This window comes from Equus asinus, chromosome 23 (genome assembly GCF_041296235.1).
Source record: "Equus asinus isolate D_3611 breed Donkey chromosome 23, EquAss-T2T_v2, whole genome shotgun sequence".
In the NCBI taxonomy this organism is placed as follows: domain Eukaryota; kingdom Metazoa; phylum Chordata; class Mammalia; order Perissodactyla; family Equidae; genus Equus; species Equus asinus.
In genome coordinates, this window is record NC_091812.1 from 34938404 (window position 1) to 34955398 (window position 16995).

At 36.3% G+C, this 16995-nt stretch overlaps 1 protein-coding gene across 2 annotated transcripts in view; it reads right to left on the reverse strand.

Moving 5' to 3' along the window:
- Nucleotides 1-201: 201 nt before the first annotated feature.
- ZNG1C (Zn regulated GTPase metalloprotein activator 1C) overlaps nt 202-16995 on the reverse strand; it is a 43968-nt gene continuing 27174 nt past the window's right edge. Inside the window, exons 10-15 of one of the 2 annotated variants that reach the window (XM_014846771.3) lie at nt 12930-12986; nt 9690-9741; nt 3674-3742; nt 3505-3570; nt 919-1048; nt 202-528 (exon numbers count right to left, since the gene is read on the reverse strand). In XM_014846771.3, coding sequence (XP_014702257.2) covers nt 422-528; nt 919-1048; nt 3505-3570; nt 3674-3742; nt 9690-9741; nt 12930-12986 — 481 coding nt within the window. In that variant the 3' untranslated portion in view covers nt 202-421. The remainder of the gene's footprint in view (nt 529-918; nt 1049-3504; nt 3571-3673; nt 3743-9689; nt 9742-12929; nt 12987-16995) is intronic. The other variant, XM_044756625.2, reaches the window with a different exon arrangement.

Genomic DNA, 16995 nt, shown 5'->3' on the forward strand with positions numbered 1-16995 from the left:
ATTATTTGTTTTGTAAAATTCTTAATAATAATAAAATTATGATATGTATGCAATGAGCTGAAGTTCTAAGGGCAAATGACAAGGTTGAAGGTTTATCATTATTATTACATAACCTTCCTGGGTGAGAAATTCAGCCTATGCAAACTCTAAAGCCAATTCTAAAAGACATTTTTGTGAAATATCTATCTCCAAAAAAAACACTTTAAGGACATTATATTTTATTGAATGAATATCAAATGTTTTACAGTACTGATTTACTATATCTTATGTATTATATAAAATAAATACTATTTTAAAGTACATTAGTACATTGCAATTTATAACAGAAGTAATGCCAAAAAAGATGCTTGAAATGCAGCCAGTAAGAGACACTTATTGCCAATTTTATCATCCGATCTTTTGATAAGAAATGCTTGCAGTGTTATGGACAAACTTGATCTTCTTTGAAATGTGCTGTCCACCGCTTTTCTGTTTCTGTCACAGTAGCTATAAATAGTTGTTTAAGGATATCCTTATCTAAATTCCTGCCTGCAAACAGAACAAAATATGGTGTGATTATACAATGCTTATTAAAATGACACAGGTTACCTATCAATTCCAGATCATTAAAGGCTTGATGATCTTCAGAAATTTACAAAAACAAAAGTAACTGAGTGATTTCTTAACTCTCTAGTTAAGTCCCTCAGAAGTAAACTGGCACTTGGATTAATCACTTTTCTAAAATTGTCTGAAGAAGAGTAAAAGGCCTAATGAGTTCTTATGAATGTTATCACATGATTAAGACAAATATATTAACTACAAGCTTATTTAGGTTTACAAAAGGGGTTCTCACTGGTTAATACTGCTTATGTAGCACATTATATCCCTTTCAAATATATTTTTTACTGTGTTTTAGAAATTTAACTGTTTGTCACTTACCAATAAGAACCAATCGATTTGTTCTCTCAGTGTCATCTCTCCAGCTCACTGGAGTCTCCTCCAGATCATAGAGCTCATGGACACCTTGGACAATCACTTGTTGTGGTCTGTCTTTGATTGACACCAGCCCCTGTTGAAAGGAGAATGATCACCCAGTCCCAGTTCTAACTTAAAAACAGAAATTGAGCATCAAGGTTCATGGATTAATTATTCCTATTCCTAAAAAACAAACTCATAAAGGAGATGCTATTAAAATTACTTATTTCCAGTTATTTGTGCATTAAAGAAACAGTTTCTTAAAGCCTCCAATTTTTAAAAAAGGTTTCCATGCACACCGATTTTTTCAAACAATCCCTTTTTGTAATGATAAAATTAACGCATGTATTAGGACGTTCTTTCACTGTTCTCTTTATCACGACAAAAAACTGAAACAAAAGGATAAAACAAATCTGATTCTACTGATTATTCTACTTTTAAGAATTTTATACTTGTTTCAGTTTTAATGGGAAAATGTGAGAAGTCAAAGGATTTTGGTGATAAAAATTTGTTTTTGAATAGGTTGCAATAAATGGAGTAGATGATGAAATAAAGGAAAAGAAAAACTATTTATCTGAATAAAAGTTCATTTTATATTGATTCACAGAAATAATGAACAAATTATCCAATAAACTGGCTCCTATGGGGATGAAATAATTTCTATGAAATGTTTGTCAAACCTATTTGTTTTAAAATTAATAGATATATTGAAAAATAGTAAAAGACAAACCACTAATATCTCATCACACAATTTTTTGTGTATTTTGAGTGTGTTCTTCCAGTTTTTCTTTTCCTATTACCAGTTTTTTCTTGTTTTTTTCCCCTAGTTTTATTGAGATATAACTGACATATGACACTGTATTAGTTTAAGGTGTACAATATAATGATTTGATTGCTCTCTGGTTTTTAAATTTGAATTTTAATACGTAATAACAAACTCCTTGGAAAGAATTACCTAGGCATCAATTTTGTGTTACTTGTATAAAGAATTTGAAGCATTAGCTGTTACTAGAGTTGACATTTTAAACATGTTGCTTATGATAAGACTAACATTTTCTAACAGGAAGGAGAAGGAAGTCTGTGAAAATAAAGGCTGTGTTGCCCCAGATCCCCGGGTGTTGTTGTGATGAGGAAGGCCAAAGGAAGAACCAAGGACAACTGCAGAAACAACTCTCACATACCTAAGGACAAAATCCAAACTGAGCTGGTGCAGGAGGAGACATGGACTCCGTGCAGGGGTCTGGATGGCAGCATTGGTATAAATGCCCAACGGCTGCTGTTCTAGCTCACCCCTCACCCCATTCAGTACTAGGGGATAAAAGCAGCTAGAGCAGGAAACATGCTTTGCCAGTTAGGATCACAGCATGGAGATGGTGCTACAGTCATAAAGCGGAATCAGGGTCTGGCTTGGTTTCTCTGGGTGAGAATGATCTGGGGGTGGACTGGCACTCACCTGTGTCGCTCTGCAGCACCAACGCCAGGCAGAGCCAGCACAGGGAGTAAAGAAATCTGAACCCAAACCGTTTCTCAACAGTCTCAACCCGTGTTATTCTAGTGACCCCAGGAAGTCAGTCACTAACTGGAGAGCCTAGTCACTAACAGTAATACTAATAAACAGTAACAAGAAAAAACTTCATGCACACTTCTGGAAACACAACAGTAGACACTCACATGACTGCTGACGGTTAAGCACACAAAAAGCTTTGTGACATACGTACCCAAATGTCAAATAGTAGGAATGGTTTCCAAACAGAGAACAAGAATTCTTCTAGTCTTTTTAAACTGTGTTTATATCATGACAAATGTTTAGTGTCTGCTAAATGCATCAAGAAGCATAAGGTTTAGGGGCCAGCCTGGTGGCACAGCGGTTAAGTTCACACGTTCTGCTTCTCGGTGGCCCGGGGTTCGCCGGTTCAGATCCCGGGTGCAGACATGGCACCACTTGGGAAAAGCCATGCTGTGGTAGGCGTCCCACGTATAAAATAGAGGAAGATGGGCATGGATATTAGCTCAGGCCCAGTTTTCCTCAGCAAAAAGAGGAAGATTGGCAGTAGTCTTATATAATTAGTCTTCTAATAATAGCTCAGGGCTAATTGTCCTCAACCAAAAAAAAAAAAAAGCAGCATAAGGTTCAGCTGCAAAAGGAGTTCTAATATTATTTCTCTGTTAAGGAAGCTCTCTTGGAGAAATAAACACAAGAAAACGTTCACTTTTCTCTGACTGACCACACTGTGTGCCAAGGGCAGGAGAGTTTCAACGACTCAAGGTCATTAGCCAGGTAACTGCTCCAAACACCTGGGAGGACAGGGTGGGGGTCAAGCACACAGGTTGTTGAAGCTGCAACCCTAAATGAAGCTGTGCAAACAAATCATGCTTTATGCAGTGATTTCCAAAGCATCTTTTGAGCAATGGAAATAAGGAAAAACGAACATAGACAAAGGTTATCTGTACCAAAATCAGTGCTTCTGTTTAAAACCAAATATGGCTTTATACAACAGCCAAGACAGGGACTTTGTCCAAAAGTCTAAGACTGTGAACTGTATACCGCACCTTTAGTCGTATGACTTCCATGCAGGCATCATCCTTGTTTCTCACATTCTTTTCCCACAGAAGATTCTGTATCAAGTGACATATTTTAATAAGACCAACCATTGCTAATAGCAACAAGTATGTAACAAAACAGCTGATAAATCATTAATCAGTTAAAAACTGCATTCACCTGAATAAATACATTCAGACTTTCTTCCTTTGCATTTCCTGGCACTTCAAATGTGACTGTGACAACACTCTGTAAATCAAGGAAGATAATCACTAATGATTTTTTTATAGTAAAGTCAATACATTTTTTAAAACCCTAAGTTTTAAGACAAAAAGTAAGGAGCACATTCACTGAAATTTATGCTGCCTAACAACAGATATTAGGCATATCTTTTTCACTGTACTTGCTGACTTTTGGTATCAGCAACTTCATTTTCTATATTCTGCAGAGTTGGTCAATGGGTTAGTACTTGCAGAGAAACTCTCATGACAGGGTTCTCATTGTTTAATTGACTCTCCAGGATTCTGAGCACTAAGAGGGAAGGTAATATACACAGTGTATCAACTATGACCAGAGCCAGGTACTTCTGTCTGGGTCACTTCATCTTTTCATTTACTCATCATAACAATCCTGTGGAATACAGAGAATTATTTCCATTTTATAAATCGGGAAAAAGGAGCCTCAGAAAAAATAAACTACCCGGGTGCCAGGAGTAAAACTCAAAAGCAAAAGTGTAATTCTATTCTCTGGGAAAAATAAATACAAAGGAAAGATTTGGCTTATCTCTGACCAAGCATGTGCCAAGGGGAGAAGAGCTCCTAGAGACGAGAATGATAGTCTCATGTCACCTTTGGTTTAGAAGTTGACATCATCATTTACAGAATGTTAACTTTGAGATTTATTTTTCCTCCTGATCTTGATAAAGCTCACTGCCCACTCTAAGGAACCAGAAGCTGCAGATTTCCTCTAGCAGGTCACACAATTAAAATCCAAACCTCCGTCTGCTACTGTAACCCAAAATTTCACACTTAGTGATAAAAATATACAAGGGCTAAGCACACCCGATAAAAGCACAAACCCCACCTTGGATACTGAGAGTAAATGCCCAAGTCAAGCTTAAAATGGTTTAAAACAGGCAGAAAGAACATAGTAAAGCACAGCTTTGCATAACTTCCTAGAACCGAATATCTAAACAGCAGTTCCACTCACCAGTAGAAAATAATACAGGCTAAATACGAAAAGACAGTTACTGTCTTTTCGTATTTAGCCTGTATTATTTTCTACAGTTAGAGAATAGCTAAGTATTAAAGACCAATTTAGGCACAAAATATATTGACATTTAGTCTCCACTGTTGCTAGTAACAGGAAAAGCAGAAAGCACTTTCTCGCTCAGATAGAAGTACAAGCCAACTAAAACTGGACTTTAAAATGTCAGAATTTTAAAAGTACTTATTCTGTCACAATAGCCAAGAAGTAGAAACAATGTATCATTAACAAATGGATAAAGAAAATGCAGTTTAATAATGTAATATAAAAATGTGGTATAATAATGGAATACTACTCATCCTTAAAAAAGGAAATCCTGTCACGTGCTACAACACAGATGAGCCTTGACGACATTATGCTAAGTGAAATAAGCTAGTCAGAAAAGGACAAATATTATATGGTCCCATGTATATGAGGTATCTAATGGAAAAGTCCTAGAGAACTGCTGTACAACAATGTGCATATAGTTTAACAATACCCTATTATACACTTCAAAATTTATTAAGAGATCTCATGTTATGTTTTTTTACCAAAATATATTTTACTTTTTAATTCTTTTTCTGAAGAAGGTTAGCCCTGAGCTAACACCTGCTACCAAGTCTCCTCTTTCTGCTGAGGAAGATTGGCCCTGAGCTAACATCCATGCCCATCTTCCTCTATTTTGTAAGTGGGATGCTGCCACAGCATGGCTTGATAAGCAGTGCGTAGGTCCACACCTGGGATCCAAACCAGCGAATCCTGGGCTGTGAAAGTGGAGCAAGCAAACTTAACTGCTGTGCCACTGGGCCGGCCCTACCCCAATTTTTTTTAAGTGCTCATTTTTAATTCTTAATAAATACATTCTGCTTTTAAATTATTCATTTTTATAAATTTAAGGTAACAACAGTATGCATTTAAACAAAATGACAGTCTTCTTTCCTCCTTAAAGCAACCACTATAAATAATGCCTAAAAGTCCATATCAAAATGTACAGCAAACCATATAGCATATCGAAATACACAGCAAAAGGCTGCCAAATGAAACAGTTTCAAAAGACAGTAGTAATTCAACCTTCAACAATGCTTAAAATATATTTTATTCAAGTGAGATAACTTGGCTTTCAATATTGGGAATGTCTTGACTGGATATTGCTTTATTCTACTGCTTTACTCTTAGCTTAAAGATTTTTGTATCAAGGATGACTTTGCTTTTGACAGGTTAGAGATATAATATTTCTAGGAGGTACAATTAATGCCAATGTGAGCTAAAAAAAACTTTTAAAATTTAAGACAATGCATCTTGGAGGTCAAGGAGAGAGAGAATACATTTCAGAAGTAGATGTTTTTCTGTACTAATAAACTCTTGTCATATTAGACAAACCTTGAAGAAGATGAAACCCATACATTCCCAGTGCAGATGAGGGTCACAAGTCCTAACTGGCTCCATTAATAAACATGCATAGATTGCCACTTAAGTCTCCTCATCTACCTTCCCACCTTCCAACCCCAGGTGTTCCTTATAGGGAGTGAACAAGAAATTCATCAAAAATAGAGAACTGTATTAAACATTTATTCAGGAATAAAATTTTAATAACATACATAATATGTCCTAGGTATTACCCATTTCAGACTTTTTTCCCCCAGTTTATTTTTGTTTTGAATCTACAATTAACTCTCCTTTTCCCACGTCTGCAGACACAAAGCAAAATCTGAAGGCAGGCAAACTGAAGAGCAGAAAACTGAGGCAATAATTCAGAAAACTAAAGCAAAACAAGGTAATGCCCCCAAAATAAAATTTAGGACTGAGTCCTAAATTTTAGGAGTTTGTTTGGGCAGGTTTTTCTTTACGCTACCCACCAGTTTTTCTCTCAGTTTTCTACTCTTTTGCAAACAATACCTAATATGCAATAACTTCTATATGCTTTCTTCATCTGGAAAACTAAGCCCGCTAGCATGCTTACACCCAAAATCTGTGAGCCACGCTCCAGTCCTCTGCTCCTCTTCGCCTGTGTAATCTCTACTGTGACATCCTGCCTCCAGGTACAAAGCTGAATATTTGGCATTTTCATCCAAATCAGTTTACCTTCCAGCTTTCTCTTTTTCTAGGTTCCTCTAGTCAGTCTAAGCTTGTTTCCCATCGCTTCTCTCTCTTCTTACTGCTTCATCACCAGTCAGTAAGTCTGCCTGTGAAACAGCCCTTAATTTGTCCCAGTTCCATTCTCACTCTAACCAACAGAGCCCAGGCCCTCATCCCAGGGTGTCTGGACGTCTGCAGTATCTTCCTGCTTGGTCTCATGACTCTCCACTCCAATCCAGCTTACCTGACACTGCCTGACAGCACAGCATGCGTTCTCTCTGCCTAGCAAATCAAAGCCCAACACCTTAGCTCAGGATTCCAGTACCAAGCATTCTGCACTAGAGTCCTGCTCTTCTAGAGCATTCTTACTTTCCCACTTTTAAACATCTGGATTGCTCTTTCCATTACTTCTTCCAGTCAAAAAATCTACCAGTTCAAGGTTACTTTTTGATCTGTAAGTCAGAATAGCAGTTACCTCTTTGGGAAAAGGAGAGTCTGACTTCCAAATCTTCTACATTTTGGTCAGAGTGGGAATCGCAGGAATATGCGTTTGTGTGTGCATATGCACAGACATATAGGTACAAATATATGTAAAGGTATACTGACTTCTACACTAAAATCCTGTATGCTTTACTGTATGTACAAAAAAAATACTATTTTTCACAAAGCCTCAGATCCACTAAAACAAATGAGACTGTTCACGCCTCTGAATCCCAGAGCCCTTTTCTGCAATATTATATTCTTCCCTATTTTATATATCTAAAGCAGGAAAGTGCATCAGAATATCCTATAGAGCTTAAAAAAATAAACTATTCACTAGTGAAATGACATAATGTCTGGGATTTACTTTAACACACTCCAGCAAGACTGATGGGTACATGCAAGTTCATTATACTATTCTACTTTTATTTATGTTTGAAATTTTTACTTAAAAAAAGTTTGGGGGCCAGCCCTGTCGAGTAGTGGTTAAGCTCTGAGCACTCTGCTTTGGTGGCCCGGGTTCGCAGGTTCAGATCCCAGGGATGGACCTACACCACTCGTCAGCCATGCTGTGGCAGTGACCCAAATATAAAGTAGAGAAAGACTGGCACAGATGTAGCTCAGGGCTAATCTTCCTCAGGAAAAAAAAAAAAGTTTAAAAAATACTCCAAGAAAAGAAATGTTGAGAGGACAGATGAAATAAAGTCAGTAAAACGTTGATGGCTGCTGCAACTGGGTCATGCATACAAGGGGTTCATTTTACTATTTTCTCTATTTTTGTGTATCTTTGAAATTTTCTGTAATAAAATGTTAAAAATATACATACCCATTAATATGAACATACTCAAGTCCTACTTCTGGAGCTCTGAGGGGCAGGGACTAGGGAGTATCCAATTTTTTTAAAATAGCTCCATAACTGATTCTGATATATACCCCTATTTGAGAATCACAGCTTTTCATTCCTTTATCATGTTCACTGTGCACCCACCATATGCCAAGCTCTGTGCTAACCAATGAGGAATTTATATTTAAGGAATTTATAGACTACTGCAAAGGAAAAACATTTCAACCCAAACTACAAGGCATTATAAATGTCATGATGGGGTACATTTAAGATACTATGGGTGTAGATACTGGCCATTATAAAGGTTCTCCAAAGTAAGTACTACATACTCTTTATCTTTTAATCCTTATGAGTCTTAGTACGTCCTTCACCCAGAAGGCCAGCAAGAATGTACTTCAAGTTCATTTTTCTTTTTTGAGGAAGATTAGCCCTGAGCTAACATCTGCTGCCAATCCTCCTCTTTTTGCTGAGGAAGATTGGCCCTGAGTGAACATGCATGCTCATCTTCCTCTATTTTATACGTGGGATGCCACCTCAGCATGGCTTGATAAGCAGTACACACGTCCGCACCCAGGATCCAAACCAGTGAACTCCAGGCTGCTGAAGTGGAACATGTGAAATTAACCACTGTGCCACCAGGCTGGCCCCTACTTCAAGCTCATTTTTATGACTAATGTTGAGTGCCGTTGCTTTTTCCAAAAATTCTACCACCAGGGACTTTTATTTCTTTCATTCATTCTTCTATTAAGGTAAGTTTCTCAGAGAGAAGTGCCTCAAACATGGTAGTAAGCTTCCCATAAATATAAGCCAAAATGAAGACAGATGAACAAGTGGCTGTTGTTATCTGGGACCTATGAGAATTAATTATCATTCAAAAAATGAGGGACAGTCTCAAGACAGAGGGGAGAAGACTAGGTACACTGCTCACTCCCAAACCCCCTTCCTCTCACTGTGTTTAAACGGAACAAAGACGTTAACCTAAAGCTCCCCCATCTAGGACTTGCCGAAAGGAAGGATAGGTACAGTGAAAATATATTTCGTTTGTTCCTAGCATCTTCGATATTCACCTCAGGAATTAGATTTTAGAGCTTGAAAAACACCTTAGGGAATTCAAATTTATAGTGCTATCTGAAGGTGAAACTCAAAGCCAATTTTTAATTAAGCCATGGATACTTATACCAGACTTTTCCTTAATAAGTTAATTTTTTTTTTTACTTAATATAGTTGAAAATAGGCTGCATAAAGAAACCCCGGGCAGCTTTTAAGCAGTAATTTCCATCAGAAGAACTGATCACAATAAGCTGAGTGACCTGAAGAATGGAGAAGCTAGAAAGCGTGACTTCCTAGGATTCTAAACAACTCTGGTTTGATGACTTCCTATTATGCGTTAATTAAGAAGCCAGATTAGATGATCTCAAAAGCATTCAAATTCTGAAAAAGTATCAACAGTTCAAAAATACTTTCTAAGAAAGAGTTCTAACAAAAGAGTCCTAAACAGAACCAATTTCGTTAAAGAGATACTTTAAAAAGACTTTTAAAGATCTTTTTTACCTGATCAAGGTGAGGTTGTGCTGTTGGCAAATGTTGAAGTTTTTTCTGCAAACTAAGAACAACTGATTATAAATTCAGAGACCAATACACTCCTAATTTAACCTTATACATTACTTAGAGATGCAAAGCTAAACAAGAAAGAAACTTTACACAGTTAAATCTATTACATAGTTCCAATTTTACATGCTGTTCACATATTAGAGAAAAGCTGGCGGATTGTTTAAAATTTCTTAAAGTTGTTGTAACTGTTTAAAATTCTTAATAGTTTTAAGAATTTCATTTAAATTTACTTATTTTATTTAAATTTTACTTAAATTTATTTTATTTAAATTTAATTTCAACAGTTTGAACTGTTCAAAAATTCTTTAAAAAATTCACATACATACATATATACATGATATAGAGAAAAACTAATCTTTAGAAACACTATTTTGTGTGATTAAATATGTCAGTGGATTTCTTTTAAATTCCAACAGATCTAACATAAACCTAGAAAAATATACATAAGCATTTTACTACAGCTTGAAATTTTATCAACTCTCCCCATGCTTCCTAATATGAAAATGCTGGTACCTAAAGAAAGTTAGAAGGGTAAATTTTCCTTTATCAATGTTTTCCCTTCAACATATCCACTTACTGAAAAAACAATAGTAGGGGCCAGCCCCGTGGCCGAGTGGTTAAGTTTGCCGGCCACACTTCGGCGGCCCAGGGTTTCGCCAGTCAGGATCCTGGGCACAAACATGGCACCACTCATCAGGCCATGCTGAGATGACGTCCCACATAGCACAACCAGATGGACCTACAACTACAATATACAACTATGTACTGGGGGGTTTTGAGAAAAAGAAGAAAGAAAAGAAGATTGGCAACAGATGTTAGCTCAGGTGCCAATCTTTAAAAAAAAAACAATAGTATCCATAAATATAAGTCTTCTATGTAGTTAATTACTGGTGATTGAGAGAGAACAAAAAGTCAGAATCTTTAAAATGCACTGTTCTGATACGAAAAGAGCAAGAAGATCAGGATGGCACAACAAATTACAGCCATAATAACTGTAGCATACATTTTGACACTGATGGAGGTAGGCTGGGAGGAGGAAAAGGACTTAAAACCTTGCAGATGTTTAGCCTTGAAGAACAGTAAGGGGTAAATTAGTAACAGCCAGTTTAGGAAAGAGAGGAGGCTTGTAGGAACTGTTGGAGGAATGAGTCTCACTGGGGGGTCTGAGTAGGAAAAGTGTCAAATTAAATCCTTCCCAGCTGGTTGCTCAGGAAAGGATTCTGTTTGGCAACTAAACACAATGAAAAGTTATGCAAAGGCCTTATCCATAGCAGGCCATCACACTGAAAAGCTACTTCTTTAAGTGTCACCAATGCATTATAACAGTTTTAAGAAAGTATGGAATGAAATTACCTTAGAAAATGTTTCAAAAGTCTTATGCTTTTCCCTTTGCTCAATATTTAATGTTGCTGGACAATGAGTGCCTAAAACTTCCGTAAGGAAGGAAAACGTTTTCCTTTACCCTCCTAGGTCCCTGGCTGGGTCTGAAAATTAGACTGAGAAAGATAGATTAACAGGAGAAAAGCAAACAAATTTATTTAATATAAGTTTTATGTGACACAAGAGCCTTCATAAGAAAAAGAAAACCTGAAGAAATGGTTAGACCTGAGTGTTTTTATGCTAGGTTTGATGAAGAGTGGAAAGTCCTGGAAAGGTATAATAAGACAGAGTACAAGCTAAGTGTAGTAAACAGGGGGGTAACTCAGCAAGGGCTGTTTCTTCAGATTCCTCAGACATAAGGATGCTCCTTTCCTCTGGGTATAAGGAGGGTACCTCTCACGTGAGGGTCTTATGACTCATCTACTTCAGAGGAAATGGAAGAAAATATATGTAAATCATGTATCTGATGAGGGGTTAATACCTAGACTATGTAAAGAACTCCTATAACTCAGACACAACAACAACAAAAAACAATCTGATTAAAATATAGGCAAAGTACTTGAATAGACATTTCTCCAAGGATAATATACAAACGGCCAAGAAGCCTATGAAAAGATGTTCAACATCTCTATAATCATTAGAGAAATGCAAATCAAAACCACAATGAGCTATCACTTCACACCCATTAGGACAGCTACTACCCAAAACAACAGAAAATATCAAGTGTTGGCAAGGATGTGGAGAAACTCGAAACCTTGTGCACTCTCGGTATGAATGTAAAATGGGGCAGCTGCTATGGAAAACAGTATGGCAGTTCCTCAAAAAATTAAAAATAGAACCACCATGTGACCCACTAATTTCCCTTCTGGGTATGTATCCAAAAGAATTGAAAGCAACATCTCAAAGAGATATTTGCATACCCATGTTCACAGCACCATTATTCACAATAGCCAAGAGGTGGAAGCAACCTAAATGTCTATCAATGGATGAATGGATAAAGAAGATGTGGTATATACATACAATGGAATATTATTTACCCTTAAAAGGAGGGAAATTCTGTCATTTGCTACCACAAGGATAAAGCTTGAGGACTAAGTGAAATAAGCTAGTCACAATAAGACAAATACCATATGATTCCATTTATATGAGAAATCAAAAGTAGTCAAATTCATAGAAACAGATAACAGAAAAGTGATTGCCAGGGGCTGCAGGAGGGGAAAAAAGGACTTGTCATTTCATAGGTATAAAGTGTCAATTTTGTAAGATGAAAAAGTTCTCCAGATCCACTGAACAACAACGTGAATATACTTAACACTACTGAATGATACACCTAAAAATGGTTAAGATGATTAAAAAAAGGTACTGATGTCCAGGGAAGAAAGATACGTTCTCCTTCTTATCAAAACATTCCCTTTGGGGAAAGAGACAGGAAACTGACCCATTACTCAAGGGAAAGAAGCTGTCTGTGGGAACACCCCAAGCTAAAATTTTCTATGTATTTCCTGCATTTTCTCATAGGAAGAAAGTGTTACACATATCTGGCATAGTAATATTAACAATTAGTCTTTAAAGTTAACTACCATTTATACTATAATTCCTATACGAAAATGCATTGTGATTTCCAAACATCCAATTAAAAAAACATTCAAGAACATAACCATTAGGAATGGCCTTGTATGCCAAAGGAATGATAGGAAGCTTAAATCAAGTGTGCAACTGCGTAAATCATTCCTGTAACTGTTCCAACTGTGGAATAAAAGGTAGATTACAATAAAAGTGACCAAAATACAGGAAACATACCTTACTCCAGAGAGACTGTCAAAGGCATGCAGATCTAATACATTAGAGAGATCAACTCTATAAGGAAGAAAACCAACACGGTGTGAAATATACTCAATTAATTATGAAAAAAATCTATAAGGCTCTTTTGCCAAAAATATAGACAAAGGTTAATCAGTATATCACACTATTTTTGGAAACACCTAAAAATGACAGGCAAAGAACAAAAAGTTTGTTGTAAAAATTTTTTTTATAAAATTTATACATAAAATTCAAAAAATTGGGTGAATGATTAAAGATCAAGGCAGAAAGTTACGTGGTTATTGCTTCAAAAAGTTACAGTTTGTTTCTTGTTTTTCTTATTTTCAATTGCCTTTCCAATCTTGAAAATTTATGAGCTTTTCAAATACATTTTTATAGCAAAAAAATCAGTTAAAGAACTGAAACTTTTCAAAGCAGCAGTTTGTTACTCAAAAGATGAAATGAGGGAGGTGGAACAAATGGAAACAATATAGTAGTATGGGTGCATTATCTTTGGAATTTCTTTCTCTCTTTTATTCTACCACCCCCTTCCATGATACAACGGGTAATATAAGAATGTGAGGAGCAAAACAACCAATGCATAAATATTCACTCTAGGATCCTTATCTATAACCAAAGAACGTGGTCTGATTTCATTTCCTTCAAAATGAAGCTGCATGTAGAATGAAACTTAACAGTTAGTGCTCTCTCTCTCTGAATAAACATTATTTGTTTGAATTATTTAGTAGTAATTAAGCCTTATCAAGAAAGTAGTCATTCAAATCAGAAGAGAATATCATACCACAATTAACATTAGGTTTGGTTGAAATACATAAAGTTATAAAAACTAGTGATTTGGTTCCAATTTTGATGTGAACCTATAAAACAGCAGAGGACAGCGATTTCTCTATAAGCAAAGCTACAATGAAGAAATGTTTAAATAAAATGACAACAGTATAATTAAATTTCAAAATTAGACTGCAGGACCTTGCCATTTATTAAATTTTCTCACAAGGAAAACAAAATTTTGTTAGTCAAATTCAAGATTTTTTTAAATGCACAAACATGTAAGCTAAACCATCTCCTTTCACTGAGGACTGCCCAGCTGTGCCTGCTTTGCTCATTCTCAGCAGCCTGCCATGTACTCATACGTGTGGCAACAATACTCCGTTAGATTGTCAATGCTTATCCTGGCACAAAGCAAATTCCCATCTTATTAAAAGAATACTCCAAAGTTCTATGTTAATAGACTGTAACAACCTTTCAAATTCTGGACATTCTAGATGAGCAGAATTAGGACAATGATCAAGCAAAGAAGTAAATGTTCCATTAAAAAGTTCTTGAATATCAATTTACATAGGAGACCAAAGCCTTCACATTAAACATATTTCCTTTCTCACCATCAGAGTTGAACAAATATTTATATTGACAAGTGACAAATGAAATTCTTCTCCAAGTTTATCATCTTTACCTTAGAAAATAGCTTAAAGTTTAAACATGCCAATTGTATGAATATCAAAATTCAGGCCAGGGACCGGCCCTATGGCTGAGTGGTTAAGTTCACATGCTCCACTTCCACAGCCCAGGGTTTCACAGGGTTGGATCCTGGGCACAGACCTAGCACCACTAATCAAGCCATGCTGAGGTGGCGTCCCACATAGCTCAACTAGAAGGACCCACAACTAGAATATACAACTATGTACTGGGGGGCTTTGGAGAGAAGAAGAAAAAGAAAAAAGGACTGGCTACAGATGTTAGCTCAGGTGCCAATCTTCAAAAAGAAAAAAAATTCAGGCCAATTGTGTGAATACCAAAAGTCAGTTTTGAGACAGGAGCTTCTAAATAAACTACAGTTTCACTGGACAGTGTCCTTGAGAATACATGTCATAGGTTTAGAGATAATTCTGCTTCATACCGAGATTCTTTTGATATTTCCAAAACAGACAGGATCAACAACAGATCTATGAAGGTTAAGTTCTACAGAAAATAATAAAATATCAAAGTCTCTCACTGTATCTCATCAGATTCTCAATGGAGAGAAAAAAAGGAAAAAGTCTCAGCTTCCACATGAAATTGCCATGGACTTTCTGGGAATCTAGTACCACCATGAAAAATAAATTCCCTCACTCATCCAAGGCACATGGCTAGAAAACTAATTTCCACAGCATCAAATGTATTTAATTTCCTCCTTTGGAGATAAAAACATCAGATTTTTTCCAAAACATTAACATTGAAAAAATAAATAAAAATAAAAAGACTATTACCATCATGTAAAAACTGAATGGGAGAAGGAAGCAAACATACAGAGGAAAGAAAAAAACTTCCAAAGCTCACCTTTTCTCCTAATTTCTAGAACTATCTATGCCAGGAGTACCTAATCTTTTCCCTATCAAGATATTTTCCCTATGTCTAAAGACTGCTTTAAGTAGCCCGTCTAAGACCAGAGACAGGAGAATGGAAAGGAAGAGGGCTCTGCTCTCCCAGGTGGGGAGACGAGATCAGGGGCTGCTCCAGGGATCCTGTCTATACCCATCTTTTCAAAGTTCAGTGAGTTTCACAAACAGGTGCCACCAGCCACTCCCAGATCTACGAGTTGTTGATACCATCCCAACAGTTAAGTTCTGAACTCTAGAACTAAATTTCCAAATGCCTTCCCCAGTGGCATCTTAAACTCAATGTTTACAAAACTAAACTAATCACCTTTTCCAAACCCAATGCTATCAACACCCTACCCCAAAGCTGTTTCTCCTTCCTGTATTTCCTAACTTGAAGAATTATCCCATATTCAGTCTATCTCCCAAGGGTTATCCTGGTTTTAAAAATCCTTCACTATTTCTTTGCTACCTACAGGAGAAAATCCAAACTGTGCATCATGGCATTCAAGACCATTTGTGGTAAATTCTCCATCTCTTCAGTCATACATTTTTCTCTCTGCAACATCATACCACATGTTCCAGCCATTCGAAAATATTCACAGGTTCCAGGAATACAAAATTTTCCTTATGCCTGGAAAGCCATTGCTACTCTTGTCCACCTGGAAAACTCCTATCCATTCTTCAAGACCCAGGTCAATGATCACCTTCTCAGTCAAAATTTTCTGACTCTTCATCAAGAAGAGTTGAGTAGTTGTTCCTCTATCTTCCTGTTCTTACAGGACCCTGTGCATTTAATATTCCTATTATATTAATATTTAATATATTGGTTTTGCTTATTTGCTTCTGTCTCCCCCAAATAACTGATCTCCTTAAAGGCAAAGTTTTGCCTTATCCATTGCTTAAATCCTCAATATGCCATAAAATGCCTAGCAATTAGTGGAATACTCCATAAATAGTCTGTTGAACTGATTAACTTATTATTCACCAATTGAATTTGAGTTTTCCTCTGTTCAGTATACCTAAGTCTCTAAGATTTAAAAAAAGTCTGGAAAAGATAAGAATGGCACTTTTTCTAATCTTCCACTCCTACTTCTGAAGTCTTTGTGGTCCTCTAGAACTTCCATTTGCCTCAGAATCAACTTAAGTCTTACCGATAAGACAATGCTACACACCATTCTTATTCCTTAACTTAAATACTGCAGTTTTACTACTCTCAGCATTTGTCAACCACAAAATGCTTACAGGATTAACATTTTTTTTAAAAATACAATAAAACAAAACTTCCATCAGAGTGATCTTAACCATTTTGTTGAGAACCAAATCTCTAGTTTCTAAACCAGGAAGCTCAAGTTGCTATGCCTCAAGGAATTTGGGGAAAATTTCATAGAAGACCAAATAGTAAGAATTCTACCACGGAGGTCTGATCTTCACTGAAAAGGATCCTAATCCAATTTCAGTCCTCATGGCATGAAAGTACTATTTCAGAAAGTCCCTAGATTCTCAGATGCACTGGCAAACACTGGACATTGAAGAAACAGAAGAAAAAAGGAGATTTTATTGACTTGTTCATTCATCCATTTCAAGTAATGAAATTTAATCACTGCATATTTACTGTTCTAAAATACAACAGAGCAAATGTTAGAAATGTCACATAAGCATCAAAATTATTACATAATAAAGTATTCAAGATA